General features: G+C 38.8%; 1 protein-coding gene across 1 annotated transcript in view; it reads left to right on the top strand.

Annotated features, from left to right (window-relative positions):
- pcsk1 (proprotein convertase subtilisin/kexin type 1) overlaps positions 1–21,299 on the top strand; it is a 78,907-nt gene that overhangs the window by 42,537 nt on the left and 15,071 nt on the right. The window contains exons 10-11 of the mRNA XM_043709690.1: positions 6,536–6,769; positions 19,335–19,492. Coding sequence (XP_043565625.1) covers positions 6,536–6,769; positions 19,335–19,492 — 392 coding nt within the window. The remainder of the gene's footprint in view (positions 1–6,535; positions 6,770–19,334; positions 19,493–21,299) is intronic.

Below are 21,299 nucleotides of genomic sequence, written 5' to 3'. Positions count from 1 at the left end.
TCAGGGACATGTAGTCAGCTCATTGACTGGTCCAAGCTGCTACTTTGTGCTCTTCATTTGCTGTCATAGTACACAGTCACTCTGGGTCTATCTAGATTGTCACAACATCCCTGCCTTACATTGCCTTGCCTTAACCCCTCCAGCCAGCAAAACCATGCTCGCATTACTTCTATTTTGCTTGTTCTTGAATGCAGTCTTAAAGCCAAGAAGCTTAGTTGTGATTGCCAGCTGTCCACTGTCAGGTTAAGGGAGTTAGCCTTCGCTAAGTGAGTCCTGGCTTAACAGACTGTTGTGTCATAGAGTCAAGTGCAGAGTTTGACACCACTCTACAGGTTTGGACACCAACAGTCAACAAGTAGGGGCAGTCAGAGTCAAACTTCTATCCAGATAAGGATGAGGAACTGAATGCCGGGCAGCCCAGCACCTGTTTTGATTTTTCTGCCCTGTTGTGTCTGTTTTCTGGCTGGAATGAGAGAGAGGCAGGTGTTAAGAGAGATGAAAGTGGGTGGCAGAGCTGTCGCTTTTGGTTTGGACATATCCCCAGTGAGTGAGAGCATGCAGGGATAATAGTGATGAGAGATGTAGAGTGGGTGACAGTGCGGCAGAGAGAAGATGTTGCCATAGTGAGTGTCGAACAGCATGAGCCTCATTGGTTATAGTAGCAGAGTTACAGTGAGTACGAGGTATCAGAGTGTAGGTAGTGGGACTTACACTGGTGAAGTGGAGATCATCATTTACCTTCACGTGGCATTGCAATGTATTCCTTCAAAAGCTCTTCATTAGGAAGGGCTTTTGCCTGAAACATGGATTTTCCTGCTCCTCAGATGCTGCCTGACCTGCTGTGCTTTTCCAGCACCACTCTAATTTTGACTGTAATCTCCAGCATCTGCAGTATCCACTTCTGCCTCGTGTATTCCTTTAGACAGCTCAAACTGCAGACATGGATGGCAACCTTAGAAATGGCTGGCATGGTCTGGTGTTGATTTCTCTCCAGAGGTCCTTGGAGAAGAAGACACTTTATCCACCCCATGAAGTAGCAGCTTCAGATCTCTGCCCACAAAGCAGAGTGCCAATTTCTCTTTGCCTGCTATGTCTAGGGCAAATGCCAGAAATTGCACAGCACTAGTTTAATGATGCTAGTCTGGGTGCACAATAGTCTTTGAAAGATGCACTGAGCCAGAGATGGTAATCAGTTCGAGAATATTTTTGCAATGATGCGTTGTTCCCAAAACGGTGTGTGATACAGTGGAGAATGAGAGATGTCATGGGGATAGAGTAAATAATTAATAAGGCAAATAAAATCAAAAACAGTGTGATTTGGGGATATCCAAAACAAACACAGAGAATGATGGAGGAGCTCAGCAAGTCATGTCTTCTCTTATATCTATCTGCAAGATCCTGGGTCTTACTTTTCCCCTTAATTCAGTCAACAGCTCTTCCCTCAGTACTATACGGTGTGTAAGTTCATAAAACAAGCGCAGAAGTAGGCCATTCAGCCCATCAAAGTCATTCCTCTGTTCAACAAGATCCTGGCTGATCTGATAATTCTCAATCCCCATTTTGCTGCCATTTTTCCATAACCTTTGATTCTCTTACTGATTGAAAATCTGTCTGTTTCACTTTTTAGTATACTTAATGACCCAAACTCTACATCCCTCTGCAGTAAAGAATTCCATATATTCACTACCCTCTGAGGAAAGAAATTCTGCATCATCTCCATCTTATGTGCGAACCCTTTTTCTAAGATTCTGCCCTCTGGACCTTGAATCTCCTACAATGAGCAACAAATGTTTGACCTTGCTAAGTTCCCTAAGAATCTTGTGTGTTTCAATAAGGTTACCTCACATCCGTCTATATTCCAACAAGTATAGGCTAAACTTACCCAACCTCTCTTCACAAGCCAATCCCTCCTAGTGAACCTTCTCTGGACTTCCTCCAATGTCAGTATATTTTTCCTTAGATTAGGGGCCCAAATCTGTTCACAGTATTCTAGCTGTGATCTGACTAGTATAGTCTTGTAGAATTTCAGAAAAATTTCTGAACTTTTAGACACTACTTCCTTTGCCACCTTGTATATTTTTTCTTTCAATTTTATGCTATTCTTAACTTTCCTGTTTAACCATGGTTAGTTTATTTTCTCCCTAAAATCCTTCTTTCTCAGTGAAATATATCTTGGCTGTAAGCCATGGACTTCTTCTCCTAAAAGCCTGTTATCATTCCTCAACTGTCTTTACTGCTAAACTCCTTTTCCAGTCCACTCCAGCCAGCTCTGCCCTCATTCCTTTACAAATGTGTTTATCTAAGTTGAGCACAGTTGTTTCTGAGCACAGTTTCTCCATCTCAAATGAGTGCTAAATTATACCATTGTCACTGTTTCCAAAGGGGATCTTTTACTCTAATGTCATGCATTAAACCTGCTTTTTTTTAAAAACACATCACCAGATCCAAAATAGCCTGATCCTTGGTTGAATCCACATCATATCATTGTGGGAAACTGACCTGAATACCCTCTATGAAGTCTTCCCTCTGGTTTCCCTTGCCAACCTGCCTATTCTAATCCACATGAAGATTAAACTCTTCCATGAATAATGTACTGCATTTGTTATATGACCTCATTATCTCCTGATTTAATCTCTGCCCCCATATAGCTACTGTTGCGGGGAGTGGGGCGGGGAGGAGCGGGTGGTGGTGGAAGCTATAGGCTACCTCTAACAAGATCTTCTTTGTCATTTTATTTCTGACTCCACTCATATGGATTCCATACCTTCTATTTCAAAATACTTCTTGCTGTACTAGCAACGCTGACCCACCACCCTTTCCTTCCTGTTTGTCCTTTGCAAATGAGACCCCTTACATTCTGTTAAATATTTAGTTCCCAACTTTGATCTCCTTGTCACTGTACCTCCATAATAGCTATAAGATCTGACACAATAACCTAATTCATCTGTTTTGTCTGAATCCTACATGTGATCAGGGAAACTGCCATTAGTTTTGCCATTTTTTTCTTTTTTTTCTCTTTTGATCCTATTTTCTGCTGTTTTTCTATGTTGGTATACTTTGTCCCTTCGTGTCCCATTCTGGGCATTATTATCTAAACAGCTATCCTGTAATTCTACCAAAAACTGTCTTGCTTTTCTTTTTACACCTCCCCCCACCCCGTTAGTTTAAAACCCTCTCTACAGCACTGGTTATTTGATATTCAGCTCTTTCGTTTTGTTTGTGAATAGAAGATTCTTCTGACATTACAATAATTGTAAGGAATTTAATCCTCAAAGATACATATCTGACAATTCCTGCAAACAATTTTATGCAGTACAAGTTTGCAAATAGGAACAAAGGAAAATCAGCAAATTGTGACTCACTAAGAATTATTGTCCTTTTAAATTTTCAAGCAGATAGGTTGCCACACAGCCAACATAAATAAAAATGTTCATCTTATGTAGAGTATGGAAAATCTTCAAAATGGAACCAGAAAAACATGAAGAAACTCATATGAGCTGAGACACTGGAATCCTGATTAAAGGTCTTTTGTTAAACAGATGTTGGAGATGTAACGCAAGTAGTTGTCACCAAATAGTTCATCCTAAGGCTGACAGCTGTGAGGACCTAGGAAATGGTCTCCAGAAATAGTTATATAACTTTCAAAGGGCAAACTGCATCAAGATGAGCCTGAGGAATTAAGGAACTTTTCAAGCAGTTAAATTGAATGAATATAAATCACCAGCCTCTCTTTTTAATTGGCACATTTGTTATTTTAAAAGACCTGATTTGCAGCTCATTGAAGAACAAAGATACACATTGATGGCGTACTATTCCTGGTGACATTTTAGGCAGATGAGGGAAATGGTTCTGAAAGGCTCTAGTACTCAGAAAATTAAATAATTGCACAGACCTCCAGGTATATTTCATACTAATCATCTGAGCCTTCTTATAGGTTTGCTGACTAAGCATATCAATATTGCCTAGTCTATCACATAAGGAATGAAAACATAATTCATATATGAGTTTAGGCACGAATAATATTCCCTCTGATTCATTCACAGAGAGTCCAGTGTTCCTGAGGATTCAGGGAGCAGTCACTGTAACATTAATAGTTATCATCCATACATGAATCAATCACTAATGCAGCTACAGATGCTGCTCATTAGTCATTTGTTGTTAAGAATAAGCACACAATGAGTTACAAAAAAATGTATTGTCTGAAGAAAGTTGTGACTATCCTAATGATTTATCCTGGATGCAAGGAGTGATTTGGTAAGGGGTCTCATTTGTCAAGAATGGAGGTTGGGAAATTAGGCTGCAATGATTCAGCTTTCTTCCTACCTGTAGTTCCTTCAAGTATAGCTTTCTTACTGCAATTGTTGAATCATACTATTGATCTAAGTGAGCTTACTTTCAATCAGTGCATGTAGAATTATTTGGATCATGTTAAACAATAGGTATGCACCATAAACATCCCAGGACAAGATGATCACTTGTCTCCACTAGAATTGATTGTAGAGCATCCACAGCCATACTGGTCATGAACATATTCTCAAGAATGTTCTCATTGTTATTTTAGGCTGTTGTATTCAATGGAAGCCTGTAGAGGCAGGCATTCACAAATTCCTAACCATGCATACTTTGACAGAGTCACTGGTGGGTTCATACCCACGCTTATTTGGGGGGAGGTGAAAGGTAGCTTCTCAATGATGACTGCAAGTTAAACTCAGCCTCCAATGTGTTTTAATAAACCCAGAGAATACTGGAGAAACTTGGCAGATCTGTCAAAGAAAGATAGTTAACGCTTTGAGTCTGGTATGACTCCTTCAGAAAGGAATTGTGTCACCATCCTACTCTGATCAGGCCTGTGTGTGCCTCCAGACTGACACAGTGTAACTGATTTGTAACTGCCCACTGAAATAGCTGAGCAAGTCACTCGGATTCAGCAAACTATTACAGGAAATCTGAAAAAGAAGAAAACAAGACACATCACTCAGCATTGTTTTAGGTACTGGAAATGATGAAGACAGAAACTCCATAGTTAACACTGAGTGTGCTACAATTGGGTGACCAGTCTCAGTATAGGGCATGAACTGCAGGAGTTCCTGAGGCCTATCTAACCTTTTTTAGTTGCTTCATCAATGGCCTTCCTCCATTAAAAGATCAGAGGTGGAGATGTTCAATATCGCACAAGGTTCAGAAATTCAAGACTTCACAAATTTTACAGCATGCTGCAGGACCTAGACAGTATTCACGCTTGGGCTGCTAAGTGGCAAATAACATCATTTGTGGGGAGATGGTGGTGTTGTGGTAACATCATGGACTAGTAATCTGCATGCCCAAGTTAAATTTCTGGGGAAATGGTTTCAAGTCCAACACAATAGCTGGTGGATTCAATTTTTGTTAATTAATTCTGGAGTTGAAAGCTAGTCTCATCAATGGTGATTGTAAAAATATTTTTAAAATATTCTATCTATCTCCCTGGTTCACTAAAATATTTCAGGAAAGGAAATCTGTCATCCTTACCTGGTCTGGTCTGGATATGACTCCAGACCCACAGCAATACAGTAGACTCTCAACTGTTCAGTCCAATGGCCTAGCATGTCACTCAAGGTCAATTAGGGAGAGGCAAAAATGCCAATGAAAGAATGAAGTAAAAATATTCATGCCATAGAAGTGCTAGGCATTGACTGGCTCCATCAAGTGAGACTATTACTATCCCCCCTAGAGGTAGAATGGTGCTATCAGTATTAAATCTGCCATCATCCATACCATATACTAGCTGCCCATTTTATCTGGACATTAAGTGTTAGTGTATAATACTTAGCTTTAATAATTGCAGTAAGGTGAAATGAAATTTCCATTACGTTAGCTGTGGTACATTACATTTAATTTTACTATGAACTGTGTGAAAGCAGGAAATCTTTAGCTCTTAGCCTGCTTTCATTTTCATATGGTTAGCTACCTCAAAATCATAACTACAGGTTAAGATCAAAATGTTACTGATTTGTGTAATGTTTGTCGCAATATTTGCATATTCGTATAAACAAGACACAAGGTAAAGTTTTGTACTTATGTGGTTAAACTGTAGACTGAGTTGAATTGCAACTTGATTGTTCATTTAAGCATAGTTAAGATATTCTTATTTTAAAGTTTTGAAACAATGATATATGTTGAATTTTAGTTACAAAACTCTTTTTTGTCTATATATAAAAATAGAATTTGATATATTGTTTACTGTTCTGTAGTCCATGTCTTAATGTACGAGGATACTAAGCTTACAGCACTTGATAAATTGAAACAAAACTTCAAAAGAGTAGCATATAATTTGATAGATATAATTGGGTCTACATAGCAGCTATATTGTGCATTATAGAGTCTGTATCAGCAGCAAATTCCATCAATAATGATGCAGAAAGGTGCTGAGCAGAGGTTGGCTTAATAGAAGCATGGTAAAATGGACAACTTTAAGTTACAATAATGCTCTTTTACAATGGTACTAAAAATTAATTAATGCCTGACTTAGCAAGTTATATTATTGCTTTTTCAAAAGCCCAAATCTTACCTGGAGGGAATTGCAACATTTAATTGTCTGGACTTCTGAATATGATCCACTGGCCAACAACCTAGGCTGGAAAAAGAATGGAGCCGGCCTAATGGTGAACAGTCGATTTGGGTTTGGCTTGCTCAATGCCAAGGCGTTGGTTGATATGGCAGATCCTAAAACCTGGAAGGGAGTGCCAGAGAAGAAACAATGCATTGTCAAAGATAATAGTTTTGAATCCAGGTTAGTAATTATATTGTTTTATTGCATTCCTAACATTTCAGTGTTATAAAACTTAATATATTTTCAGTTACCATACTTTATTCTTAACTTCAAAGTTTAATAATCCTGATTTTCAAGAGTTCAGATAATCATCAATAAAACTCAAATGTTAGAGGAAAATATAAAGAAGTAGCCTCACATGCTGCTCCAGACTATCTATTCTACTACATTGGTACTGTACATTGTGACCCAATAGATTTAAATTACAATTCAGAGAGCAAAAGTATGGAAATAAAGTAAATAATCAACTAGGCATGTTTATATTTTAGCAATCATAATTTTTGTCCCAGCCATGATTATAACCCAGACAAAGTGTTTATCTTTCATCGATATTTGTTAATAGCTACTGAGAGAGAGAGAAAAGAAATCAGGGTTATGATCAGTTATCTACCTTTAAAAATGATCTGTAATAGTATCCTACATAATAGCTTGAAACATTATCCATCCATCTGTTAAATCTCCATTTCATTCCAAACAAGTCTAATTAGATTGAAAATCCCTCCTTGTTGAAGGTTTGAATTGTAAAGTAAATTAATTGTAAAGTAAATAATGTTTGAAACTGGTATGTAGTGAATTTAGGTCCACAGTACAAAAATGTGCTTGCAATTCAACAACAATCAGTAATCAATTTAATAACATCAGTGAGAAAGTCCGTAATGTTGGCTGATATGGGAATGGAAAATTAAGTAGTGAGAATAGGTTTTAGCTGTTTTATTGATTAAAGGTTAAGTGATTTAACTGTATTGCATTGCTATGATGTTTGCACTCATCAATAGAGGATCTAAGAATATTAGAGTTAGCAGCAGGGTGTGCGATTCTCCTCAAGATTGCTCCTGTAATGAAAATATGGAGGTTGCACTTCTACAATAAGTCACCTTTCTCACACTATCCTATTATTTCATGGTGCCCAAACATCTGTCAATCACAGCCTTGAATTGATGCACAGTACGCAGTCAGTGGTAGAGAATTCTAATGATTCACAATCCTCTGAGTAAAGAAACTTCCCAACATCTCAGTACTGAATAGCTGATTTTTGTTTATTTTGAGTCTCTGACTCTTGGTTCAATGCTCTAAAGTGAAGGAAAACAGCTTCACAGCATTTACTTTCTCTGGCTCTCTTAAAATTTTCTCTGTTTCTAGATTCCTAAAAATATGATTAACTCTACTCAATCTCTCATGACAAGATGACATCACAATGGAGTTTGATTAACTATCAGTGAAGGGGAATGGCATAATTGAATAAAGCTTAACAGATGGCTGATCCAATACTAACTATTTTATCCCCTTAGAAAAAGTGAAAGTTGTGATCACTGTTTCCTCACATTCCCATTTCACAGTAAAATTCTCAGAGATGAACAGGAACCAAGTTACCTTCATTATAATTGACTGCTGCTTTTATAATATGTTCATGGGATGTGCATATTGTTAGCAAGGACAGCATTTGATACCCGCCCTTAATTCTGTTAATTATTAATTAATTATATGGAGGATTCTGCCTGTAAATGTGGTAACCAACTTTTCATTTTAATGAAGCTGCTTAGGAAAGGAGAAAGTGAGGACTGCAGATGCTGGAGATCAGAGCTGAAAATGTGTTGCTAGAAAAGCGCAGCAGGTCAGGCAGCATCCAAGGAACAGGAGAATCGATGTTTCTCCTGTTCCTTGGATGCTGCCTGACCTGCTGTGCTTTTCCAGCAACACATTTTCAGCTGCTTAGGAAAGTGCTAATAACAAAAACAATAACAATGTATCTTACAGGAACAATCTCAAACAAACTTTGACACCAAGTGATATAAGTAGACGTAAGAGGAAAATACTGCAGAAGCTATAAGTCTGAAATAAAACCAGAAACAGCTGGAAATATTCAACAGATCAGGCAGCAGCTGTGGAGAAGAAACAAAGTTAACAGTTCAGATTGTATTCTGGCACAACAGGTTCTAAGCAAAAACAAGCGGGGGAAAAGGGGAATAGAGCAAAGCATGAAAGAGAATGTGTGTGATAGGAAAACAGGAAAGATTAAAGGCCAGATTTGTTATGGAGTTGGGGATATGTCATGGGCCATTAAAAATCATGGATGGTACTATTGCAGGGCGCCTGTAATTTCCGCTGGTATGTGTAAAGGGTGTAGGTTCTGTGCTCCTGATGTGGCCAATTTCATTGTGGGAGGTAGAAATCTTCCTGCCCTCAACAAGTTTTATGGAATTGAGTCAGATTCTTAAAAATTTCTGGTTCACAGTCCTCAAAGGTGTCATTGATTGCAGGAACCATTTGAAAGTAATTTAAACAGATGTTACACATGTATTCCACTCCACCTCCGTACCCCACCCAATGACCCCTCATACTCCTGGAGTGAAAACACAATGGCAATGTTTCCAAGGGTTAGTGCAACAAGCTGGGAAATCTTCATCTACCCATATTTCTGGTGAAAACCTGACCCAAGATAATGAAAAGATTGAAGGTAGCAGGCAAAAGATTAATGGTAATGGAATGATTAAAGAAACAAAAGTTGGGTTTAGGTCTAGAAGAGAGGAGTTGGGAAAAGAAATGATAGAACCATTATCTATAGCAACTGTCCAAAAAGAAAAGTGACAGCAGAGGGTATGATCAGGAATCATCAAAATTACAGCCGAGTATGGAGGGCTGTAAATAGTCTAATTGAGGATTGAGGTGGTGTTCCTGGGGCTCACATTGAGTTTCAATGGAACAATATCACAGACAAAGAGGTCAGAGTGGAACTGGAGAGGAAAATTAAAATGGAAGGTGACCGGAAATTGGCAGCCAAGATTGTGCACTGAACTGAGGTATTCCACAAACAAAACTGATTCAGAGGAGAAGGCATGAAAGCAGAAGGATGGGAAAATGGGATGGACACATTTAAGGACAGTGATGGAAAAGGAAAACATATCTGAACCACAAGTAGCATTTCCAGAAAAAAGGTGATGGAGGTGAAGTAACTAAGATAATACAATGGGGTCTTTACTGCAAACAAGTCGGATATAAGTATAGTCAATTTAACTGGGATAGCCAGTGGGTTTATTGTGAATGTGGTTTTTAACGTCTACTTCCAGAAATAGAAATAGAGATGTCAATTAATGGAAAAGAAGAGTTGGAGATGGTCAAAGGAAGGGTTGAAAGTCAAAACAAAGTTGACTAAATTTTCCAGTTTTGTGGGCAAGAACAACTAACAACCACCTCATGAAGGAGCAGTGCTCCGAAAGCTAGTGCTTCCAATTAAACCTGTTGGACTATAACCTGATGTTGTGTGATTTTTAACTTTGTACACCTCAGTCCAACACCAGCATCTCCAAATCAGAACAAAATGATACTGAGACAGTCATCAATATATTGGATGAAGTGGGGAAAGGAATAGGGCAAAGGAAGTTTCATATAAAAATGCAGCTGTAGCTTGGAGAGATACAGGTTCCCATCAGAATACCTGATATTTGAAGGAAACAGGCTTGAAGTCAAAGCACATTGGAAACTTTCTCCAAAGTTTCACCCTTTTAATTTCACTTCAGCACATCACTCTGACTTTTGCTTCCAGTTTGAATACTAAATGTCTTTTGGACATTCTTCTTAACTCTGCCACTTCCGCCAACTCCAGAGTGATAGTCCCACCAAGGGTATCTTCCTTTCACTTTTCAGTATTCAGAAGGGACTTTTTCTGCTCTGATACCTTGGTCCACATCTCAGTCAATTGCATTGCCCCCTCTGCTTTCCACTGGATCTTCTCAAACTAGTTTAACTGATACAATGTCTGTCCTTTTAATTCCTCCCTTCATGACATTAAGGACCTTAACCACTCTTTCCAGGAGAAATAGTGATTTACTTGGACTTTATTTAATGAAGTACATTGTATTCACTTGTAATGTAGTTATCTCTTCTAAACCTGGGAGATGGAACATGGATTGTGTAACCATCTTGCTGAACACCTCCAGTCAGTGTGACCCTGAAATTCCAGTTGCCTGCCATTTTAATTCTCCACCCCATTTCCTCGACCTGTCTCTGTCATTGACCTTTGATGCTGTTCCAATGCTGTTCAGTATAAGTTGGAGAAACAGACAATTGACTTTTGATTACACATTTTACAACTTTCTGAACGCAACTTTTAGCTCAACAATTTCAGATCTAAACCATACTTTTGGATGGCAGCTGTTTCTGATAATTTTGCACTAAGCATTTTCATCTCCTCTTGACCCATCTTTTATTTTTCTATTTGTGCCAAACCATCTCTTCTTGCCTTATCAGTATCATCTGTTTTGGCATTTGATCTCTTATGCCTTCTATTCTATCAGAGATCAGAGAGTTTAACATTTAGAATTTTTCGATTTTGACTTAAGACTTGGCTTCAGATGAAACACAGAAATTTAAGAAGTTGAAAGCCAAAGCTAAGCATTATTAGTACCAAATGTGGATTACTTTGTATACCATGCACAAGTGAGTACAAAAATGTAAGGAGATAAGACAGATGATTACGTGGCTGGAAAGTTGGTGCAGGAGGGAACGTATCAAACTCCTTATGCGGAAATGCCGGAGTCAGACTGTGGTGGATAAGGTCAAAAATCAAACAACACCAGGTTATTGTCCAACAGGTTTGTTTGAAATTGTAAGTCTTTGAAGCTCAGCTCTTTCCTCAGACATGGTATGGTAAAGAGGTACAAGACACAATACTTACGAGCAAAAATTTAACAACTTTAAAACTAGCTGTCCTTGTTGAATCGTTTAGGAGGCAGACTACTGATTGAATTGCAAAATCCGGATTCCATAGTCTTTGCCCATAGATAATTAAAGAGTTAATCAAGGTACAATAGGGGACATCTGAGGTTATACAATACACTTTGGGTGTGAGGTCCTGCTTCAAATCTGTCACCAAAAGCTTGCAATTTCAAATAGACCTGTTGGACTATAACCTGGTGGCGTTTGACTTTTGACTGAATTCCTGGGGCATGGATTTGGCCGTCAGTGAGGCAGCACCTGTACATGCTGAAAAAATAGTGTCTAAACAGAATTGAGACTACTCTAATTAAGTGCCATTTTGCTGGTGCTGCTGTTAGGGAAAAGGAGTAAATCAAAAGGAGTGAGGGAACAGGAGAGAATACTAAAGAGAAATGTTAGGGTTCACCAAACTCTGGGAGAGACTGATACCACTAAAAGAGAGAACACTACATGAATAAGTAGATGAGCAGAAAGGGGAAAAAAAATGTTTTAAATGAGGGATACACTGCATGGTTGCAAATGTGTGGAGTAGAGTAAGTAAACTTAGTGAGTTACAGGTACAGATTCCCATATGGTATTATGCCATGGTGATTGAATAGATCTGGCTAAAGAAAGTGTGGGATTGGGCACAAAGTATTCCTGATTACTGGATGTTCAAAAAAGTTAAGATTAGATTACATTACAGTGTGGAAACAGGCCCTTCGGCCCAACAAGTCCACACCGACCCTCCGAAGCACAACCCACCCATACCCCTGCATTTACCCCTTACTTAACACTACGGACAATTTAGCATGGCCAATTCACCTGACCTGCACATCTTTGGACTGTGGGAGGAAACCGGAGCACCCGGAGGAAACCCACGCAGACACGGGGAGAACGTGCAAACTCCACACAGTCAGTCGCCTGAGGCGGGAATTGAACCCGGGTCTCAGGCGCTGTGAGGCAGCAGTGCTAACCACTGTGCCACCGTGCCACCCACAAAAGGAGATTGCAGTATTGTGTAAGGAGTGTGTTGCAGTCCTGCAGAAAGAGGGTGCCTCAGAGGATTCAAGGCCAGAATTGGTTTTGTTAACAGCTGAAGTACAAGAAGGATGCAATTATGTTGCTCGGAGTAGTCCACTGATCACCAACCAATTGGAAGGAAAGAGGAAAGAATCTGCAAAGAAATAGTGAAACCTGCAAGCGTTATTGATTAGGTACGGGGTTGGGGTGTTGGGTGTGTATAGCGGGGGCGGGTGGGGTGGTATAGGTTACCTACCTGAATGTAGTCTAGGATAGTTCGTTTAAAGGAAAGAGAGGGACAAGGATTTTTGGATTGTGTGCAGGAGAAATATTCATGCAACAATTTGATGGAAAAAGAACAGTTGCTAATCCAGAGTAAGAAGAATTAACTGGGACAGCTAACTTCAATGGACATAGGAGCTGGGTTGAATCGACTGGAACCAATGATTGGTGGGAAAAGCTGTAGTTGAATAATGAGCTACTTTCAAAGAAAAAATCTTTCAGACAGAGTCAAAGTATAGTCCCTCAAAAGGGAAAAGTAGAGCAAACAAATTCAGAACTCATTGGATGAAAGAGGAAACAACAAATAAGACAAAGAAGGAAATGTCTGCTCTGAGATTGTCGGGTAGAAAATATAATCGAGAGTCAAAGAGTGATCATGAATAAGGATGGCAGCTAAGACTAAAGGGAATGTCAAAGTTTTCAATAAGAACTTAAAAAATAACATAGTGATAAAAAGGAGAAATAGTCAATTTGGCACCAAAAATGAGATTTATGCATGGAAGCAGAGAGTATGACTAATGTGTCAGATAAATATTTGCATCTGTCTTTAACAGGAAAGTACATTTTTTCTTAATTCATACATGAGATGCGGGTGTTACTGGCTGGGTCAGCTTTTATTGTCTATTCCTGGAGAAGGTGATGGTGAGCTATCTTCCTGATCTGCTGCAGTTCACTTGGTATAGGTAGAGCCACAATGATGTTTGGGAGGGATTTCCAGGATTTTGACTCTGGGACACTAAGGAGGTTTGGAGGGCAACTTGCAGGTGGTGCTGTTTCCATATAGCTGCTGTCCTTGTCCTTCAAGATGATAGTCTTCTTGGATTTTAAAGGTGGTGTCTAAAGAAGCTTGGTAAATTTCAGCACTGCATTTTGTAAGTCATGCACACTGTTGCTACTGTGCTTCAGGGTGGAGGGGCTAAATGTTTGTGGATGTAGTGCCAATCCAGCGGATTGCTTTTTGCCTGGATGGTGTCAAGCTTGAGTAGTTTTGGAGATGTACCAATCCAGACAAGTGGGAAGTATTCCATCACACTCCTTATACATGGTGTACAGTTTTAGGAAATCAGGAAATGTGTTACTCTCTGTGGTGTTCCTAGCCTCCGACCTGCTCATGTAGCTGCAGCACTAATATGCTGAGTCCAGATCAGTTTCTAGACTGTGACAACCCCAGGATATTGACAGTACAGGATTCCAAATGGCATTGAATGTCAAGGGTGAATAGACTGCTGGGACAGTAATTGGCTGGGTTGGATTTGTCCTGTTTTTGTTTACTGGACCGAGGCAATTTACTACATTGCTGGGTAGATGCCAATGTTTTAGTTATACACGAATAGCCTGGTTTATGGTTATACCACATCCTCAAGCACAAGTCTTCAGTGCAACAGTTATCAGGGCTGATCACCTTTGTAGCATCCAGTGCTTCCAACCATTTCTTATGTAGAGCGAATCAAATTGGCTGAAAACCAGCAACTATGATTCTGGGGACCTCTGGTTTAGGCTGAGATTAATCATCCATTGGACAGTTTTCCCTGAAGATTATCGCAAATACTTCACTCTTATGTTTTGTACTGATGTACAGACTTTACCATCATTAAAAAAGAGGATACTTGTGAATCCTGAGAGTTGTTAATTGTCCACTACCATTCATGACTGGATGTGCAAGACTGCAGAGCTTAGATCTGATCCATTGGAGGTGGAACAGATTAGCTCTCTCTATTACTGGCTTCTTCCATTATTTGGCTTCAAGAGGTTGACACCTCACTTTAGAGTGTGCCTGCTACTCCCTATATGCTCGTCTGCACTCTCCATTGAACCAGGTTGGTCTCCTGGCTTGATGTTACCTGGGCTATTGTAACAAAGTAGGAAACATAGTCATTAGAAGGGTTAAAAAATGATAAGGAGGAAATATTGATAAGTTGGTATTTATAGTTGATAAGTCACCTGGATCAGAAGGGATGCATCCATGTGTGCTGAAAGAAGGGAGAATAAAAATTGCAGAAGTACTGGCAATAATTTTCCAGTCCTCCTTTGACTCAGGGATGGCGCCAGAGAACTGGAAAATTCCAAACATCACACCCTTGTTGATATGCATTTCTCAGGATAAGCCTAACAATTGCAGACCCCTCAGTTTAACTTTGATAGTGGGGCAACTTACAGAAATAATAATGCTGGATTGAAATAAAAGCCACCTTGAAAAATGTGATTCAACAAGAGGGAGGCAGCACGGCTTTATTAAGGAAAATTATCTTGAACCAACTTACTGAATCTCTTTGAAGAGTCAACAGCAAAGTATAATGAAGAAAATGCTGTTAATGAGATGTGTTTTAATTCCCAAAAGTTATATTGTACAATATCAAACAGCAGCTTTATGAGAAAAAAATTGGTAAGGTTTGTAGTGGTAGTCCCAAGGCATTACTGCATTACTGGGTACCCTGGTTCTTCTAATTTCTATTAATGACCAAGATCTGGGAATGTGGAACATTGTGCATCACTGGAAATGATGTAATGGAGTAGCACATCATTGACTATAAATCACACAGTGAGGGGAAAATTAGAACCCCCCACAAGTCTAAACCAAACCAGACTTCAATATTGGCTTGAACGCAAAGAAAACAATTGTTGCCTAACATTTAGCTCTTGATATAACTTTTTAATATAGTATTTATGGTGTTTAGTATTAATGCATAATAAATAACATGACTATAAATTTTAAGTTTGAAAATAATTCTTGACTTCAACGTTTCCTTGACCCAATCTGTTTCAAACTTTAATGCTCAATGTGACATCCAACCACATGATAAAGGTAGAACAGTCACAGGATTCGCTACCTGGAAAATTATGGCAGCAGTGAAAATCAAGGAACAAAATCTGAGATTATTTGGAGAGAAGAATTTTTAAAAATCTATTTTTTCAAGAAATTGTTGATACAGCTTTAAGACCAACTAGCAGACAGCAGCCATACTGCTGTTGTGAGGGAAACATCTCTGAACAGAAAACTCCCACAGAGGAGCCATCAGAGCACTGTTAAGTGTCAAAACAAAAATTACAGCCAGTCATAGCTGAACAAAAAACTTTAAATTTTTTTTAAAAAACTATTAGCAGCTATGTGAAGAATTCTGAATTTGGAATCCATGTAAGGAAGCCTTTTATTATCTATACAGAGCAGATTTGATTTGTTAAGGGAAGGAACACAGAGGTATGGTTTGACTTGCTAAACTAGTCTGAGGAATGCAGTTACGTTTTCTAACAGTTAATAAATGCATGCACTATTTAATTGATGACAAAGCTAACAACAGTAAAATATGGTAATTCCTTGAATACGGGCTTAACTCATTGAAAAAGGAAAAGAAAAATCTAGCATAAAAATTGTTACTGCAATTTAAAGTATCAGAGCCCTGATGTGAAATTAATGTTTTTAATTAGTTCAATCATTTGATTGACAACATCAAGTTTTATTCAAAAACGATGTTTTATTAATTTTATTAATAATTAAAATGTGCAAAATCAGGTAAAGAGCAAATCTAATTACGTGTCAAATCCAATGCAAATTTACAACTGAGACTGAAAAACAATCGGCTAAAATGATATCACAACAGCTTTATTTAGAGTCAAAAAATTGGTTGCCATCTTTATACAATCTAAAATCTTACTCAATAGTCTCGTAATCTTATTGAGTTGAAGGTGTTTTGAGAAAGTTCTACCCAAAGATTCTCAAGAAATCCTTCACCAATCTTGGAAAAGAAATATCTTCATTCATCTGAATGAAGACACCAGTTTGGTAAAGGGAAAAGAAACTTTATAAGGCAAACATCATTTAAAGCAGCATAATTGTGAAAAGCTTTCAGTTTTAGTACTACAACAACATCTTTACTACAATGATATTACTCAGCTAAGAATATCACAGACAATAAGATGAATATCAGTCCAAGCACATCAAAATACCAACAATATTCTTTCAAATCAAGAAAATAATCAACAACTTCAAATGTCTTCAAAATGTCAGGCTCATACAACAAGAGGTCATTTGTGACAGAATTGCCATTAGTCTCTGAGATAATTCAATCTCTGAACTTCAGTTGAGAGATGATCTAATTCTAGAATGAGCACTTCAAATAGCAATAGATACAGAAGAATTTTTAAAAATCTATTTTTTCAAGAAATTGTTGATACAGCTTTTCGTGATCCAGAAAATTGTTCAAGAAGCATTGTACAGCAAAAGTTCCATTTAATTCAGAATAATTTACAGTGGGTTTATGACTTAAAGCACAATAGACCAGTTAACCAGAGGAAACAGACCTTCATTTGAATACTGTACCACATATGGCAACATCAACACAAAATGCTAATACAACAGTATTTTGTCACTAATGTGGTTCTAAAACACCAGCAAAAACGGCACTCTCCAGTCTTCTCCTAGCACCTTGCTCTTGTAGCAAAAGAAGTTACTTCTTGAAGATGTGCTGCAGACTAAAGGGACACAAAGCATACATACCAAGCAACAAACCTAATCATTCCAAACCCAAATAGTATGAACTAACGTCTTTGAACAAAACTTTGAAGGACAGGTCAGCATTGAAAGAGAATGAATTTCTTTTGAAGAAGAAAAATGATCCGTGGATGAACTACGTCACTCTTTTTCTGGAGAATTAATATAAGAAAACGTCATCTTCAGTTCAACCACTTTGTCTGAAACCCAAACTCACATTGTGGCATTGAACATCTTTTAAGAGAAAGGACAATTTGAAAGTTTGTGATGTTACAATTCTTGTAAGCATTGTACACTATGAGGAGGACAGTGTTGAAATAAAAAAGGACATTGGACAGGTTGGTGGAATGGATGGATAGTACAGAAGAAATTCAGTGTGGAGAAGTGTAAGATAGAAAGAAGATAGTGTGTATATAATAAAGGATACTACTACAAACAGCATGTAGGAGCAGAGAGACCTAGATAGGTATTATCATAAGTCAATAAATGTAGCTGGACAGTCAGAGACAGCAATTAATAAATCATGCAGTAACCTAGGATTTATTATTAGTTGCATAGAGTACAATAGAATGGAGATTATGCTGAATGTGCATAAGTCACGACTTAGATCTCAGCTGTCGTATTGCATGCAATATTGTGCACTACACTTTCTGAAGGATGTGAATATTACAGAGAATGCAGACGTGCTTTATGAGAATGGCTCCTGTGATTAGAGACTTCAGTTACAAAGATAGACTGGAGATGTTGGAACTATTTTCCTTGGAGAGGAGAAAGCTAAGAGAAGATTTGATCAATGTTTTCAAAATCATGAGAGGTCTGCATAGAGCAGACATTGGAAAACAGTTTCCATTTGTAAAAAGGTCAAAAATGAGAGGACACAGACTAAAAATAATTTTCAAAAGAAATGAGAAAGGTAAGAATTTTTCATAAAGCAAATGGTTTAGGTCAAGAATGCACTGTCTGGAAGTGTGATGGAGACAGATTCAATTAAGAGAGAGCACTATATGATTATTGAAATAGTAAAAATGTACAGGCAAAGACCACTAGGTCATTATGCACATAGAAAGAGCTAGTCCAGATATGGTGTACTGAATGATCTTCTTCTGCTCCAAATCAATTCTGTGATTCTGTAATTATTTACATGCGATGATCTCAGACACTATCTATGAGTACCTGTTTTTAAAAATTTGAAAATGACTTGAAAAATACTACATAAAACCATTTGCTTGATCTGTTGGTGTACAATAATCAAGTTCTTGGAATCTTCTTTTTTAAAAAGTTGCTAAAAGCTTTCAAAATGTGCCTATTAGTGCCCTAGCACCTAAAAAAAAGCTTCATTTTGTAACCTTTCTTGGAAGATCTCAAATGGATATAATTAACAGAAACTTGCTAATCTGGTTTTAATCTGGGGACATAGCCAGTTTCTAGCACAATGTTTTTATTAAACGAGCATTATTGATTGCAGAAATTCAGTTTAGGTGGCAGATAATTTGTGCTTGAAGTCCCTTCTTGCTTGGCCAATTCCAAAACAAAATTAATACATTTAGTCAAACTCCAGGTTAATATTGGAGCTGTCAGTATTGACCAAATAAGCCTATTTAAATACAGGGATCTGGAGTACTTTCACAGCTTTAAAGAATAATTATTTTGTGTTTTAAATTCACTATTTTAATTATATAAATTGTTTGAAACCTCTTGAAAATAAAGATGTGTAAGCGATGGATATCAAATAGTTTGATAATCCTTTAACCTCTTACCATGGCTTAAAATGGTCAAATACCAGTTGTTTTGGTTCAGCTGCTGAAAAGATTAAATGTTATATCAACAGATTCTCACTGAGAGAAATTGCACTTTTATTAAAATTTGTGATGGAAAACCTTGTTTTCTATTTCATTAACTTACATTACATACCTATTAAGTTGCATCCAATAATTCAGTTTTAGGAAATGCTTCAGGGAAAATAAATGATGGACACGCAGCATGAATCATGGATCTCATCTGTTGATTATTGTCTTAAGTCAACCATTTAATACATTTCTGCAGGGCTTTGAAAGCTGGTGGAGAGGTTACTATAGAAATCCCCACCAAAGCTTGTGAAGGGCAAGGCAATAATATTAAAGCTTTGGAACATGTCCAGCTGGAGGCCACAATTGAATATACTCGGAGAGGAGACCTTCACATCACTCTGGTATCTCCTGCAGGTAAGTCAACTTTATATTCTACACAGGATGTGCATAACTGAAATGGATATTCTGAACCTGTGGTGAAGGATGAAATATGAAGAGTTTAGCTTTGCATCTGGTTATGCATCAGGAGTGTTCAATGTTGACACAGTACGTCTGATATTGTATTACTACGCACTGAAAATGGATTTTATCTAAGTTTAGGATTTTGTGTTCTGGAACCTCAATGCTCCCCATCGGAGTGTATTGCAGCCCTCACTATTTGTGTTCAGTAGAATGATCTTCTCAACAGAGAGGGCTCCTTTCCTTTAAACTGTCCTGCTCTGCTCTTTGCTGGTGACTGTTTAGCTGTCCCAAGTGAAACTGTCCTGCTTACCTGCATTCTGGGGCCTGAAATCGTGGTCTTCCTCTGAGGTTGTGGTTCTGTTTGCCGAGCTGGGAATTTTTGTTGCAGATGTTTCATCCCCTATCTAGGTGACATTCTCAGTGCTTGGGAGCCTCCTGTGAAGCGCTTCTGTGATCTTTCCTCCGGCATTTGTAGTGGTTTGAATCTGCCGCTTCCGGTTGTCAGTTCCAGCTGTCCGTTGCAGTTGTCGGTATATTGGGTCCAGGTCGATGTGCTTATTGATTGAATCTGTGGATGAGTGCTATGCCTCTAGCATTATCTAATGGTGAGGGATTGCCGAGCTCTGCGATGCAGAGGGATCTGGATGTGATAGAATCCTAGAGTCATAGAGATGTACAGCATGAAAACAGACCATTCGGTCCAACCCGTCCATGCCGACCAGATATCCCACCCAATCTAGTCCCACCTGCCAGCACCCAGCCCATATCCCTCCAAACCCTTTCTATTCATATACCCATCCAAATGCCTCTTAAATGTTGCAGTTGTACCAGCCTCCACCATGTCATCTGGCAGCTCATTCCATAAACGTACCACCCTCTGCGTGAAAAAGTTGCCCCTTAGGTCTCTTTTATATCTTTCCCCTCTCACCCTAAACCTATGCCCTCTAGTTTTGGACTCCCCGACCCCATGAAAAAGAGTTTGCCTATTTACCCTATCCATGCCCCTCAATTTTGTGAACATCTATAAGGTCACCCCTCAGCCTCCGATGCTCCAGGGAAAACAGCCCCAGTCTGTTCAGTCTCTCCCTATAGCTCAAACCCTCCTGGCAACATCCTTGTAAATCTTTTCTCAACCCTTTCAAGTTTCACAACATCTTTCCGATAGGAAGGAGACCAGAATTCCCTGGCTGTTCTCTGTTTGGCTTGTTCTATAATAATAGTGTTGTCCCAGTCGAACTCATGTTGCTTGTCATCTGAGTGTGTGGCTACTAAGGATAGCTGGTCATGTCATTTTGTGGCTAGTTGGCGTTCATCCATGCAAGAACTGCACAAAACACTACATAGGACAAACAGGAAGACAGCTAACAGTCTGCATCCATGAACACCAACTAGCCACGAAACGACATGACCAGCTATCCTTAGTAGCCACACACTCAGATGACAAGCAACATGAGTTCGACTGGGACAACACTATTATTATAGAACAAGCCAAACAGAGAACAGCCAGGGAATTCCTAGAGGCATGGCACTCATCCACAGATTCAATCAATAAGCACATCGACCTGGACCCAATATACCAACCACTGCAACGGACAGCTGGAACTGACAACCGGAAGCGGCAGATACAAACCTGTATAAATGCCGGAGGAAACATCACAGAAGCGCTTCACAGGAGGCTCCCAAGCACTGAGGATGTCACCTAGACAGGGGACGAAACGTCTGCAACACAAATTCCCAGCTCGGCGAACAGAACCACAAC

Source organism: Chiloscyllium plagiosum, chromosome 2 (assembly GCF_004010195.1).
Source record: "Chiloscyllium plagiosum isolate BGI_BamShark_2017 chromosome 2, ASM401019v2, whole genome shotgun sequence".
Taxonomy (NCBI): Eukaryota; Metazoa; Chordata; class Chondrichthyes; order Orectolobiformes; family Hemiscylliidae; genus Chiloscyllium; species Chiloscyllium plagiosum.
The sequence above is the reverse complement of the archived record's forward strand: the minus strand, read 5'-3'. Positions and strand labels throughout refer to the sequence as shown.